This window comes from Ursus maritimus, unplaced genomic scaffold (genome assembly GCF_017311325.1).
Source record: "Ursus maritimus isolate PB19 unplaced genomic scaffold, ASM1731132v1 scaffold_33, whole genome shotgun sequence".
Taxonomy (NCBI): Eukaryota; Metazoa; Chordata; class Mammalia; order Carnivora; family Ursidae; genus Ursus; species Ursus maritimus.
Window position 1 is genome coordinate 1,507,600 of NW_024425897.1, and position 14,059 is coordinate 1,521,658.

The following is a 14,059-nucleotide window of genomic DNA, read 5'->3' on the forward strand; positions in this document are numbered from 1 at the left end:
GCGCTGTCTGGAGAGCTGCAGGGGCTGCGGGGAAGGGGGCAGGCAGAGCGAGTGGAGCCCAGCTGGCCCGCGTCGGTGCTTCCCTAACAGTCCTCTGTCACGCCCGTCAGTGCTGGATGCCAGGGACCTGGCACGAAGTTTCTTTAACCGGCTCTGGGAAGTGTGCAGCCAGTGGCAGAAGCAGGTGCCCTTGACCGCGCGGGTCCCTCAGCGGCAGTGGCTGGTCTCCGTGCACGCCATCCGGAATACCCGCCGCAAGATGGAGGACCGGCACGTGTGCCTGCCCGCCTTCAACCAGCTCTTTGGCCTGTCCGTGAGTGCTCGGCCTCCAGTGCTCCTCCCCCCGGGCCCCAGTCAGAACAGCTCAGGAGGCCGTGTGTAGGGGGCAGGGGCCCCCGGGGTTCCGAGCAGAGCCAAGACAGGAGTGATGCCTGTAGCTGTCCTCCGACGGGGGTGAGGCCAAGCGCCTCGCAGGGTTCGCGGAGGCCCGACCCACGGGCCAGAGCAGCCATCCGCCACCTTGCTTTCCCAGGAAAGGGACTGAGGAAAGGGAATGATCTGCTTGAGCCTGTTAGAAGGGGAGGCCCCAGGCGTCGCATTCGCCTCATGGTTGCAAGCCCTGCTTTGTCTCAGGCCCCGGGAGCCGCCCGGTACATCTTCCCTCATTTTATGCTCCAGCAACTCCTTCCAGAAGGTGAACCGAGGCTCTGGAGGCTTGTTCTTTTCCAAGCGTTGCTGCTCCCAAGTGCTTGAGTCAGGGTGACCTAGCTGATGGCCAAGGCCATGCTGATTCTTCTAGACCCACCCCAATCAGCGTCCGGGCCCCACCCCCCAGACCGGAGCCTTAGGTGACAGCCCGGGTCAGGGCGTGGTCGGTGTGACTCCCACTGCACTCGCCACCAGGACCCCGTGGACCGAGCCTACTTCGCTGTGTTCGACGGTCACGGCGGGGTGGACGCTGCTCGGTACGCGGCCGTGCACGTGCACGCCAACGTGGCCCGCCAGCCCGAGCTGCCCGAGGACCCCGCCCGAGCCCTCAGAGAAGCCTTCCGGCGCACTGATGAGATGTTCCTCTGGAAAGCCAAGCGAGAGGTGAGAGCCAGTGTGGGCCAGCAGCCGTTCCACCGGAGAGGCTCGGCGGGCAGAGGGAGAGAAACGGAGCCCTTGGTGGTGTCACAAGGTCCCCGCTGAACTCTGCCGGTCATCATGTGACTTCATTCTTACGGTAATGGGAGGCTGGCTGTACATCTGCGCAGAAGCAGCGTGAGGCCTGCCCCACTCTGGTGGGGGTGCTGGCCACACAGGGGGGTGCCGGCCGCACAGGGGGCAGCCTGTTCGATGCGTGGGGGACTCTGTTTTGTTTTGTTTTTTTTTTAAAGATTTTATTTATTTATTTGACAGAGAGACACAGACAGTGAGAGAGGGAACACAAGTAGGGGGAGTGGGAGAGGAAGAAGCAGGCCCCCAGTGGGGCAGGGAGCCCGATGTGGGGCTTGATCCTAGGACCCTAGGATCATGCCCTGGGCTGAAGGCAGATGCTTAACAACTAAGCCACCCAGGCGCCCCAGGGACTCTGTTTTGATCCGGTGTGGCAAGATGACAGGCACAGAGGCCCCCTTGGCAGAGGAGTTTTATTACTTCCAGTGCCCAAGAGGAGGCCCCAGGCTTGGTCCAGAGGCAGAGGGAGCCAGCACCGCATGGTGGAGCCTTCCCGGTGGCCTCACCCGGAGGCCTGGGCGCAGCAGGCCGAGGCAGCGCAGGCGTCCCGGCAAGTGGAGGATGGGATAGTTTGAGTAACCTGGGTGGGCTCTGGGCTACCGGGGCTGCCCCAGCCATCCAGGCCAGGGGGAAGAGCGGGCACGAGAGGCAGACGCGGGGCTGAGGACATGCGTTCAGACCGGCTGGCTCGTGCATGAAGTTTGTGTGCTTGGGGGAGACATTTGCTATCTTTAGTGATCGGCCCATCCTGGGAGGGGCACTCTCTCCACGATTAGCAAGCACCCCAGTTTGTCAGAGCGTGAGAAAATAGGAGCGCCCAGCTGGCTCCGTTGGAAGCCCGTGAGACTCTTGATCTCAGCGTTGTGTGTTGGAGCCCCATATTGTGTGTAGAGATTACTTAAAATTTTTAAAAATCTTAAAAAAAATTTTTTTTAAAGAAGAAAATATAGAAAATAAAACCCGTGATTAATACACGGCCCCCCTTCCCCTTGCTCACCCAGGCAGGGTCTTGGCAGGCTGCTGGTGCCCGCCAGGCATGTTCCTTCCTCGGGAATCGTAGCCAAGTAGGGAGCAGGCACTTGTTTCTGAAAGAGCGCACCCGACCCCTCCTCTGTGAACTTACACCCACTGAACCTCACCTGCAGAACTTTCGTGGGGCCCTCCCCGCAGCCCTGCGAGGTAGCTACTAAAATTGTGTCCATTTTAGACATCAGGAAACTGAGGCCCAGAGAGCTCAGAGGACCTGCCCCCGTTGACATGTCTCAGCGGGAGACTTGGAAGGGGGTACACTGTCATCAGATGCTCTGAGCACAGACCTCAGCGGAAGTCAGCAAAGCCAGACTTTGCCTCTTAACAGAAAACCATATAGCTTCTAGAACTGTCAAGCGGGAGCCCGGTGAAAAACTGACATGCCTCAGGCCCCGTGGCCACGGTCACCCCGGGCCACCTCCCAGAGTGACGATACTCTGAAGCAGGTATTCAAATTAGGGTCCTATTATTTTAAGGTAGCTTCATTGAGAAAATTGCACGCATCACAAGTGTACAGTGTACGGTTGGTTCAATAACAAGTGACGTGTGCAGTGGGGTAGGTTTTGGCCTCTGTCTGCAGCTGTGTAACCCTCACCACAGTAACGGACGTATCCACCACCCCCGGAGAGTGTCTTCTGTCCTTCGTTACCCCGCCTTCCTGCCCCCGTGCTCCCCGGACAAGCGCTCGTCTGCTTTCAGACGTTACCGGTGGTAGAGCCCGTGCTCTCTCGAGTTGTGTGCAAACGGGACCACACGGGCTGTGCTCTCCCGCCACACAGCGGAACCCTCAGGAGACTCCTCGTGCCCTTGCATGCTTCAGCAGTCCGTTCCTTTTGCCTGGCTGAGCACTGTTCCAGGAGTCGGTCAGTCTGGACGGCAGCCGACCGACCTGCTCCCCTCTCCCTGCAGCGGCTGCAGAGCGGCACCACGGGGGTGTGTGCGCTTATCGCCGGAAAGACCCTGCACGTCGCCTGGCTCGGGGACTCCCAGGTCATCCTGGTGCAGCAGGGACAGGTGGTGAAGCTGATGGAACCGCACAGACCTGAGCGACAGGTAAGGGCCCCCTCCCTCTCTGCCTGGGACAGCCCCAGCCCTCGTCATGCTGCACCGCGCAAGATAGCGGATGGTCAGGTGGGCGACGAATAACGGGCCCTGGACCACCTTCCTAGGGAGCTCCTGGTGTTCCTCCAGAGGGAGGGTCCTTGTGACTCGAGTGGCCAGGGGTTGGGGGGGGGGTCCCCTAAATCTTGGGGCGTTAATAGCCAAGAGTCCCAAGTGAGCCCTTCTCACCCAGGAGGCAGCCCAGGAAGTGGGGTCAGAGGGCAGGGTCTTAACCTTTGTGCATGTGGGCCAGGGGCGGCCGGCTACCTGGGCTGTGGGGGGAGAGGGCTCCAGTGAGGAGGTGATGCTGAGCCAGGGTCAGAAGGAACCAGGTTTGGGGCTTCGTTGGATAGAGGCTCGCGGGGATCCTGAGGCTGCTCAACTGTCTGAGCCTTGGGGTCCTCACCTGGACACAAGGATGACCTTCCTCCATGGACCACATCTCACAGGTGTCCAGTCTGTCTGTCTCCTGAAGTGGGAAAGCAGGGAGTTCGCATGCTGGGGAATGCCCGTGTGCCCTGTCCCCGCTTGGCTTTTGCCACATGGATGGGCCTTCCACGGCATTCCACATAGCACGGGAAGTGTCCCCACCCTTCTGTGGGGCTCCTTGGAGCTCCATTCTTCCCCAGTCCTGTCTGTGGACGTGGCGACTCCCTCAGTCTCTTCATGCTAAAAACAGGACAGCAACGGATAACTTAGTACAGTATTTCATTGCTCAGGGTCCAGCACATCAACAGAGCAGACTCCTAGAAGTGGGATAGAGGGGCTGGAATGTTTGCGATGGCATGGTTGCCGCACTGCTCCCCTCGGGCTGTGTGTCCACTGGAGTCCCTTTGCCCATGGTCCCACAGACCCGCAGGCTCTTGCCAGTCTGAGAGGAAGGCAGGTGGCTGTTGGGTTTGCGTTTGTCTTACGGACTGAGGCCGAGCGTCTTCTCAAACACTGGAGATCATTTCCATCGCCTTTTTGGAGAGCCCTTCCTTCTTGTCCTTGGCTCATTGCTATAGTTCTTTTTTTTTTTTTTTTTTAAAGATTTTATTTATTTATTTGACAGAGACAGAGACAGCCAGCAAGAGAGAGAACACAAGCAGGGGGAGCGGGAGAGGAAGAAGCAGGCTCACAGCAGAGGAGCCTGATGTGGGGCTCGATCCCATAACGCCGGGATCATGCCCTGAGCCGAAGGCAGACGCTTAACCGCTGTGCCACCCAGGCACCCCTCATTGCTATAGTTCTTATCAATTTGTGGGTCAGCTCCTTGTCTGCAGGGCGATTTGCGAATAGCCCCCTGCTTTGTCTATGTTGATGGGCTTTTGCCGTGTAGACACGTTGGTTTTTATGTAACTGAAAGGAGCTGTCCTTTTGTGGTTTCTAGATTTGGAAGGCATTGCAGGGAGTGTCAGGCACTGATCACCAAAACAGCTAGGAATGACAGCATTCCTTGGCCTCACCTCCTACATACGCTTTCCCCATCGTATAGAGGAGAGGACTGAGGCTCAGAAAGGTTTAGTGACCTGCCCAGAGTACACAGCTGAGAAATGGCAGCTGTCCTGTGTCCCTCCACTGTCACCGCAGCACTGGGGCATTTGGCATCTGCTCCCTGGCAGACCGTCCTACCCTGAGATGGGCAGTCAGGTGAGATGTGGTCTAAGTCAGGACTAGATGCGAGCCTCTGCTCCGGGTGCCTGGCCTCTTCCTGCCCGCCCACATCCCTGCAGGCTTGCTGTCCTGCGCCACCTCTGATGACCCAGCGGGGACTTTTCCGGGCAGCCTTTCCGGAGCACTGCCTGAGCCCTGCCATGTGGCACCATGGCAAAGAGCACGGCCAGCCAGCCAGCCAGCATATCCACCTGCCTCTCCCCAGACCCTTCTGGGTCTCTCTTCCCCCTCCACCTGCTTATTCCTTCCTCCTTCTTCCCTTCCCATTCATGATCCTTTTTGCCTTTTTCTGGCACTGCTCACACCACAGTGGGTTCTCAGGCCCAGAGGGAGCCGTGCAGGCAGCTCAGGGCTCCTGCAAACCTTCCGAGTCCCACTGCCGCCTCCTCCGCAGGGAATCAGGTGGGAGACCCAGCCTTTGAGATCGGTGTGGCCCCTCCCTCCCGCCCTGCAGCGGGTCTGTATGTGCATAGAGACTGTCTCCAGGTGGAAGGGCCCACATCTGTGGTCCCAGAGAGAGGGGACTGGGCTGTCTGGCAGATACTGTCCCGTGGGGCATGAGAAGCTCCCAGCTGAGGAAGCCGGTCCCCTGGTGCCCAACATGGCAGTGCTGCTTTCACTTCACGGGGGAGGCGGGCGGGGGACTTCGAGAAAGGACAGGGCCTGGTTCAGGTTTCATCCAGCCCTGCCAGGTGGCCACACACAGCAACCTGCAAGGAGGGGACAGCACCCCCAGAGTGAAAGGGGAGGCAGCGGGGTCGGCGGCCGTGGCTGCTCTGGCTGCGCCTGCGTCCTAGCTGATGGGGCCGTGCTGCGTTCCGAGGAGGACGTGCAGCTCCTTCATGGTTTCTCACCGTTCTCCTGATGCCTCCTCTGGGCGTCTTTCGCGGGCTGCGGCTCCCAGCGCGGTCTCGGAAGCCAGCGCATCTCCGCTGGCGCAGCCTCGCTGGGCGCCCAGCCCCGGCCCCCACTCCGGCTGTCCCCCACAGGACGAGAAGGAGCGCATCGAGGCCCTGGGTGGCTTCGTGTCTCACATGGACTGCTGGAGAGTCAACGGGACCCTGGCCGTGTCCAGAGCCATCGGTAAGGAGGCGAGGGGCGGGAGACCAAGGCCTCTTGTCTGAGGCCCGAGGGTCACCCGCTGTTGGGGACAGTAGCGTCCTGTGCTGGTAAAGCACGTGTGGTCTGTGGCGCCATGTAGTCAGACTGAAGGGCCTCTGGTGAATTTAGGTAGCGCGTGTGCAAGCACCTCAGAGACTTCGTCTCACACGAATAATCCCCGTTTCAGTTGTATGCGATTATCGCCTCATTAAAAACGGTTGCCCGGAAAAACCTACGAGGAGACCCTTGGATATCTGCTATATGTGCTGGAAGGTCATTTGCAAATAGTGCATAAATGAGGGTTATCGATTATCCTCCCCCCATTCATGCTGATTCTTTTCTCCATCTTGGAAAAAAAAAAAATAAGGAAGAATCCTGTTCTTCCGGAATCCTATTTTCTCAACATCGTGCTGCTGCTGGGCCTCAGACTGGGACTTGGCAGCCACACCTCTCCCCCAGGTACTTAGACCCCACTCCGTTCCTGCTGAGCTCCGCGAGGCCCCGGTCCCTCCCGCCCCGGGCTCGCACCGGCCCTAGAGCCCTTCTCCCTGCTGCGGCCGCCGTTGGGTCTCCAGACACACCGCCGTGGGGAGGCGGCAGTGTGGGCCTCTCCAAGCAGAGGCTCCTGCACGGAGGGGGACACCCCGGGCAGTTGCGTGTCAGGAAGCGGCTCGGGCTGGTGCACACTTGGAGGGCAGGAGTGGAAGGAGGGGACCCGCGGGCCTGGGCAAGGTATGAGGAGGGGGCGGTGGGTTCCAGTAGAGGTTTGAACACAGAGCCAACAGGACTTGCTAGCGGATTGGATGTGGGGTCCCAGGGAGAGTGTCCTGAGGAGAAAACCTACAGACCTGAGTACAAGGAAGGAAGAGTGAGGTTCTCCACCTCAGCCATCTCCCCTCTCCGACTCCGGACCCAGCTCCCCTGGAAGAGCCTGTTTGTCGGGCTGACCTCTGGCCTGGCTGGGCCCTAACTTGGCCAGAATAAGTCTACCACATCACCCTCTCTTGCTTTCTTCAGAGCCCTTAGCACCGCGTGAAATTATCCAGTTTCACCAGTGGGCACGGGTGTCAGAGGAGGGTGGCCGCGGTGAGGCCCAGGCCTGGTGGGATGGCACTCAGCAGCGGGCAGCCCGGCCCTCTGACATGAGGCCCTTCTCTCCCATGCCCAGGGGACGTCTTCCAGAAGCCCTACGTGTCAGGGGAGGCGGACTCAGCCTCTCGGGAGCTGACGGGCTCCGAGGACTACCTGCTGCTGGCCTGTGATGGCTTCTTCGATGTCGTCCCCCACCACGAGGTCGCTGGCCTCGTCCAGAGCCACCTGGTCAGGCAGCAGGGCAGCGGGCTGCAGGTTGCCGAGGAGCTGGTGGCTGCAGCCCGGGAGCGGGGCTCCCACGACAACATCACGGTCATGGTGGTCTTCCTCAGGGACCCCCGAGACCTACTGAAGGGTGGGGCCCAGGGGGCAGGGGATGTGCCCTCTGGCCTCTCAGAGCCAGAGACCAACACTCCCCAGAGAAGCTAGGAGGTGCAGGCCCCCTGCCCCCACCCCATGCCCCTCCCCCTCAGATGCCTTAGGACCTGACTGGCGGCGGTGGGCAGGCGGGTGCCCCCCTCACAGTGCTTTCCCAGGGCCCCGAGTCCCCTGTGCTGCTTGCATCAGTCCATCCTGGTGGCTGTGGAACTGCACTGGTTGGGGGGGTTGTTATTTATGCCCTGTTCGCGCAGGCGGTGGGATGGCCCAGATCCCCGAAGGAGGCCTAGGGAAGAGACCTCACCAAAGAGAAGATGACCTGGGAAGTGGAGCAGCTCTTCTCCCAGGCCCATTGGGTAGGGGCAGGACCAGAGGCCACAGGCACAGGCCCTCAGCCAGACCAAAGATGCCAGGCACACGCATGGGGCAGCTGGGCGCTGCATGTGAGGCCCCGGGCGGACCCAGGGGCGATGGACATTTCCAAGTGTAGCCTGGATGTCCAGCACAGGTTTCTCATTGAGTCCTCCCAGCTGCGGCCAGGGAGGACTCCTCTCTGTAGATGCGCCTGGCTGGTCCTGGCCTGCCAAGCCGACTTCCCAGAGCGGGAAGAGCGGCCCCGTTGGGAAGGAGGGAGCACCAGGAATCTGGTCTGCGGTGGGCGCTCGCGGCCCCAGCCTCCCCAGTGGTCCCCTCCCAGCCCGCACACACCCAGGGAGGGGAAGGTCAGAGAAATGACACGTGTGTTTTTTGTTTGTGGTCTTTTTCTTCCCCCAGGGAAGTCTGACTCAGAAGCAGTATTTCAGGTTTTTGTCCTTGTTTCGTCAGTGCCAAGTTGACCTTGTGTCACATAACTTAAGCAGAGCTTAGCATTTATTTTATTCTTAGGAAACTTAAGTATTGATATTTTTTTTTAGAAGAAACTTCTTTTGCAGTATTACTGAATTTTTTTTCCTAAATCAGGATTGAAACAAAAACTTTTCCAGGTGGTGTTAATAAGCCATTCAAGTGCCTTAAACAGCTTTAGGTAAAGGCTAGAACCTGGGACGGGTTCGGACTGGGACGGACTCTACTAGGCATGTTTCCGTTTTTACAAAAGCAGGATTTATTTTGTTATAGTGGCATGATTTTGGCTAGAATTCTTCCCGGATGAGTTCTTTCCGCCTCTTGTGATTCCATTTGCTGCTGACACTTAGCAAAGCAGCCCCTAAGAGCATAGGCTGTGCTGTGTGGCCTGGGCCAGACCTCAGGGCTCTGAGAGTTCGGGGTGACCCGGGCCCCACCAGCCTCCCTCCACACCTTGGCCCTGCTGCTCATGTCTCTGGCTGGTGCCCAGGCTGAGGGACGGAGTGAGCGCCATGAAGCGGGCTCCTCATTTGACTGGAATGTCCTAGAAGGTCTTGTGTTAGTAATCAAATTGGTTTCGTTGGGAAACACACTTAGAGGCCCTGGCGAGTCCCAAAGCAGCGCGGGGCGGGAGGGAGGGGGGGCTTAGGCTGTTTGGAGCCTATCCTGCCTACCTGCCTCATGGCCCCCAGAACCCTTCCTCCTGTCTCCCGCCTGCCACGGCTGGCCCCCTCTGTCACCTTGCTCTGCCCACAGCCCAACACCTGGGGGAGAGCTCTACATTCCCTGGCATGCTCTGGGCAGGGGAGGCTCGGGAGCCACGAAACTTGGGTGACTCGGGCTACTCCGATCCAGTGAGGCGGATATGGCATGGGTGTCCAGTTGGAAGTGGCAGGGCTGGGTGTAGAGTCCAGGCGGAGGCCAAGGGCCCAGAGAGAGGGGTCCCTGGGGGAAGGACTCAGGCCTCCAGGTCTGAGAACACCAGTGGGTGGCTTAGCTGAGGCTTCTGGAGAATGTCACTGGGAGGTGGGCAGCAGGAGAAGCTTGGCACCAGGCCCCAGCTAGGAGAGGACAGAGAGGACCCTGATCCCAGTGCACCAAGGGGGGCCCTGCCGAAGAGGCGGTGGGTAGTGGGAGCCGAGGTGGGTAGTGGGANNCGAGGTGGCCCTCGTCACCCCAGGGAAGCCCCCCCGCCCCCCGCCCGGGCAAGTGGACCCTGCAGCAGAAAGGGAGGGAGGCAGGTCAGGGCAGGCAGTGGGGCAGTGGGAGATGCCCCCCGCAGGCTCAGCGGTTACCCCTCACCCCCTGGTGGGGCCGAAGAAGCTCAGGTGATGCGGGCGGTGCCACGCCCGAGGCTCGTTATGGAAATGGTCGCCACAGTTCAGAGGTTTGGTGGGAGCCAACAAGGACCTGGTATTGCCCCACTTAATCTGAAGGCCCCGCTGCTTTCTGGGGGTCCGAAGCCCCCTCTTTGGCCCTTCCCAGCACAGGGCTGGCAAGAGGCAGCATGTGGCCCAGCCCTTCACTGCCGGCCTGGCTGCCCCTGGGCGTGAGCTTAGCAGAGGGAGGAGACGTGGACTTCTGTTGTTCTTTCTTTGCCAGTCTGATTCCGTGATTGCCACCAAGAGTGGGGCTTCACCCGTGGAGCCTGGATCTCACCATGTAGCGGCCTGATTCATGCCCTGGCTCGAGGCTCTACCAGGAGATCTCTCCAGGCTTGTCCCAGTGACCACTCCCCTCTGGCAGAGGCTTCCGTGGTCTGGTGCCGCTCACCCTTGCCTTCCTCCTGCACGGACACCAGCTCTGTGCAAGCACCTAGGCATAGAGGTCTCTTTCCTCTTGCCCGGGGCTGGACTGGGAACCACTGGGCGTCTTCAGCCTCTGAAAGCCCTGGCCCACCTCCTCTTCAGACCACAGCCCCATAAAGGCCCCTAACCGGGCCCCCAGGTCTGGAAGCCTCGATCCCCTTCTCAAATCCTAGCTTTGCCACTAGCTCGTTGTATGAGCTGAGCCAAGTCATGGAGCCTTCCTGGGCCTCGGTGTCTCCTCTCTAGGGCGCAGGGTTGCGCTGAATCTGTGATGCCGGAGGTTCGGGGCTCCCCGGGGCAAGCCTGGGGAGCTGCTGCCAGTGCCGCGGGAGCCCTCCCCAACTGCTAGCAGGGAGGGGTGATTAAGTATTATTAGTGTCTATTCTTACAGTTAAGTGGGCTGGAAGAGAATGGAGCCATAGATGCTAGCCCCGCATATGGAACACGAAAGCTCCCAGAGCAGGCCCTGTGGTAGAGCTGATTCCAAGCCAGCAGGGGTGGGGCAAGCAGACAGGCTCAGCTCCCTCCCTCCGCAGGTGTGAGGCAGAGGGGCATGGAGAGGGGCAGGGCACAGCCGGGCTCGCCCTGACCCAGCTTGTCCTCAGCACCCAGGACGAGGAAAGGGGTGTGCTTTAGGGGGGACAGTGATGGGGGCAGGCCCCACTGGAGGCGCACAGGCTCTCTGAGGTCCCGAGCCCGCCTTGGGCCGCAGCCCTCTCTCCTCCTCCCCTCCCCAGCCAGCACTCAGCCCTCACCCCTTCCCACGCACTGCCAGTTCGGAGTCCCGGGCACAGGTGGCCCGGCTACCTCAGCAGTATTCCCGGGGCTGGGGTACCGCGCCGGCGGTCCCTCGGCCTGGCCCTGACAGGGGCGCAATGGAATCCTGCTGGGCCTGTGCAAAATAAGCTGATTTGGGTTCGGTTCTGCCTGTAGCCCGAGAGAGGCAGCCCCAGGAGGCCTGCGCTTTTCGCCGAGGCTCCGCAGCTTTGCCAAATGCGCCGAGCTTTGCCATTCATGCGCCATGCCAGCCTTGCCAAGGGTTTATCTGTGCACGTCTCGGCAGGGCTCCTGGGAGGGGTGTTCTCTGCGAGGGGCGTCTTGTCCCGAGATGGGATGGCTATCTCCCCTGTCTGCAGGTATGAGTCCCAGGATGAGGGGGCCAGAAACTAGGTCTCCTCCCAGGGGGCACTGTGCTCACGTGTCAATAAACCACGAGTTCTGAAACCCTGTCCCTGAGTCCTGCCTTTTCTCACCTCCGAGCACCTGGTGCCCCTGAGTGTCCAGGGTGTGTTTAGAAGCCGTTGGGGCACCGGGCGCCCATCCGCCAATCTCCCTGCAAAGGCAGCAGACTAATTCAGAAGACTGCCTTGCTTCCTGGCCCGCCAGTCCAGCCTGGTTCTCCTCCCCGGGCTCCAAGCCCACCCTGTGCCGGCCGCACAAGGGCGTGGCCACTGGGAGCCTGTGCGGGGCACCTCACAATGCAGGGGAGCCCATGGGAGCCTGGAGTGGCCCAGACACACTGAGGATGGGGACCCTCCCAGCAAAACACTCAGATGGGAGAGAGCAGGCCAGCAGCTGCCAGGAGCTCTCTTATGCTCCTGGCTGAACTCAGACTCCAGGGAAACAGGAAAACATCCAAAATGCCTCCATGCAGACACTGCTGAGCCATGGCCCCAAAATGCCTCCTGAATGCCCCAATATTGAAGGGAGGCACTTGTGTTTGGGGGTTAGTTGGGGCCAGCTAGCCAGATCTCTGCGTCCCTTCCTCCCCTCAAGCCCTGCCCTGGATGCCAAGCTTTTGCCCACGTTTGGGCCTTGGCAGACCAGCTACTAGTCCCTTCCCAAATCACCCTGAGAGCTTTCCGTGCCCCTCCCACCCCAGGCCTCATTGCAAGGGAGGCAGCTTTATCTGTCTCCGTCATGTCACCGAGAGGGGGCTGGGGCTCCCAACCAGGCCCTGAGCACCACCCCCCCAGCCCCGCCTACTCACCCATCTGTCTTTCTCCCTGCCCAGGCCCCTCCGCCTCCTTGGAAGCTCCCTGCAGAATCTGCCCAGCAGAACCTCATTCTTAAGTATATGCTGTCTTGATTGTTCACAAACGAATTGTGTGTCTGAATCTCATTGCTACAGCCAGATGGTGGCTCCACGCTCCCCCCTACCCCACTGTCACTGAGCTCTGAGCCCCCGCCCCAGCCTGGGAGAGCATCCTCTCTGGGCCCATTGGGGAGGGGGAGGGGGAGGCCTGAGGGGCCAGGCACCAGGCAGCCAGGGACTGAGTGCCTTCTGTGGCAGCTGGGTGTCACTCACCTGCCAGACCTGCCCATCATGATGGCAGGTGGGGGCTGGGGATATCAGCCAGGCTCTCTGCCAGCAGGGAGACAAACCTGCACCCAGAGGCCAAGTCTGGCACAGAGGACTGTCTGCCTGCAGGAAGGGCAAGAGCAGGGTGGTCAGGACTGGGGTGGGGGGCCACTCAGCCTGGGGAAGCATGCTCAACAGTCAGCAGAGCCAGGGAGAGAGACTGGAAGCCAGCTGGGAGGACCAATGACTACCTTGCCCCCAGAGTTTCCCTAAGAGGGTCCCAGGATGCCTAGCTACCTCCTTCTGGTCCTATGTGGCACTCCCATCCTTGTCAGGCTGATCTGGGGCAGAACAAGGTTCTGAACCGTCAAGGACAGGGCCTCGGTCAGGCCCACACACAAAGCCACATTTCATCAGGGGTCTGCTTCTGGGGACTCGGGCTAGTGGAGTCCCAGACATCTGCGTGCCCAAGGCCAAGCGATGGGCACAACCTCCTCAGAGCAGCCCTGGGCTTGCTCCAACCCAGGTAGAGGGTCCTCGGCAGGTGCCAGCTCTGGCCTAAGTGCAGGGGGCCTTGGTGGCCCCACTGCCCATCCCAGGCAGGCCCCTCGGTCATGATGGCTGTGGCGTAGGAAACCACCGCCCCTCCTCCTCCTGCCCCTCCTCCTCCCTCTTTTTCTCCCTCTCACTGCTCCTTCCTGAAATTATAGAAGTACTAGGACAGGGGCACCTGGGTGGCTCAGTTGGTTGAGCGTCTGCCTTCAGCTCCGGTCATGGTCCCGGGGTCCTGGGATCGAGCCCAGAGTTGGGCTCTCTGCTCAGCGGGGAGTCTGCTTCTCCCTCTCCCTCTGCCTGCAGCTCTGCCTGCTTGTGCTCTCTCTCTGTCAAATAAATGATAAATAAATAAATACATACATACATACATACATACATACATACATAAAATACAGGTGAACTTAAAAAAAGTAATAGGACAACATGACAAAACTTGGAAAAAAGAACAAGATTTGATTTCGGGTGTAAAACAAAATGACCAAGATGAGTGTTTAGAACTGCAGCTTAAAAAGGAAAACCTCTTGAGGGGCGCCGGGGCAGCTCAGTTAAGCGTCTGCCTTCAGCTCGGGTCATGATCTCAGGGTCCCGGGATCGAGTCCCCGAGTTGAGTCGGGCTCCGTGCTCAATGGAGAGCCTGCTGTCCCTCTCCCTCTGCCCCCCCGCTCGTGCATGGGCGCGCGCTGTCTCTCTCTAATAAATAAAAAAAATATGTTTTTTTAAAAGGAGGAAAACCTCTTGAAATGAAAAGCACCTTTTTGCCCAGAGAGATGAAAACAATCTAAAGTCACTGAAGAGGAAACGTAAAACACAAAAGCTGTAAAGCGCAGTCAGAGCTCTCTGTACACGCGCTCCCACGTGCTACACTTACGGCCTGTTTGTAGCACTTTGTTCCCCGGGAACGGAGGCCTCCCGTCGGAAGCTGTTCCTAGCTCTGTTAACGCTCGGGAGGCCGCTCGAGCCGCCCACCTCTCCACGC

General features: G+C 59.7%; 1 protein-coding gene across 1 annotated transcript in view; it reads left to right on the forward strand.

Annotated features, from left to right (window-relative positions):
* Window positions 1-11,455, forward strand: part of PPM1F (protein phosphatase, Mg2+/Mn2+ dependent 1F) — a 28,246-nt gene extending 16,791 nt beyond the window's left edge. Inside the window, exons 6-8 of the mRNA XM_040619535.1 lie at window positions 3,157-3,300; window positions 5,994-6,087; window positions 7,274-11,455. Of these exons, the coding sequence (XP_040475469.1) occupies window positions 3,157-3,300; window positions 5,994-6,087; window positions 7,274-7,626 (591 nt within the window). The 3' untranslated portion in view covers window positions 7,627-11,455. The remainder of the gene's footprint in view (window positions 1-3,156; window positions 3,301-5,993; window positions 6,088-7,273) is intronic.
* The last annotated feature ends 2,604 nt before the right edge of the window (window positions 11,456-14,059 follow it).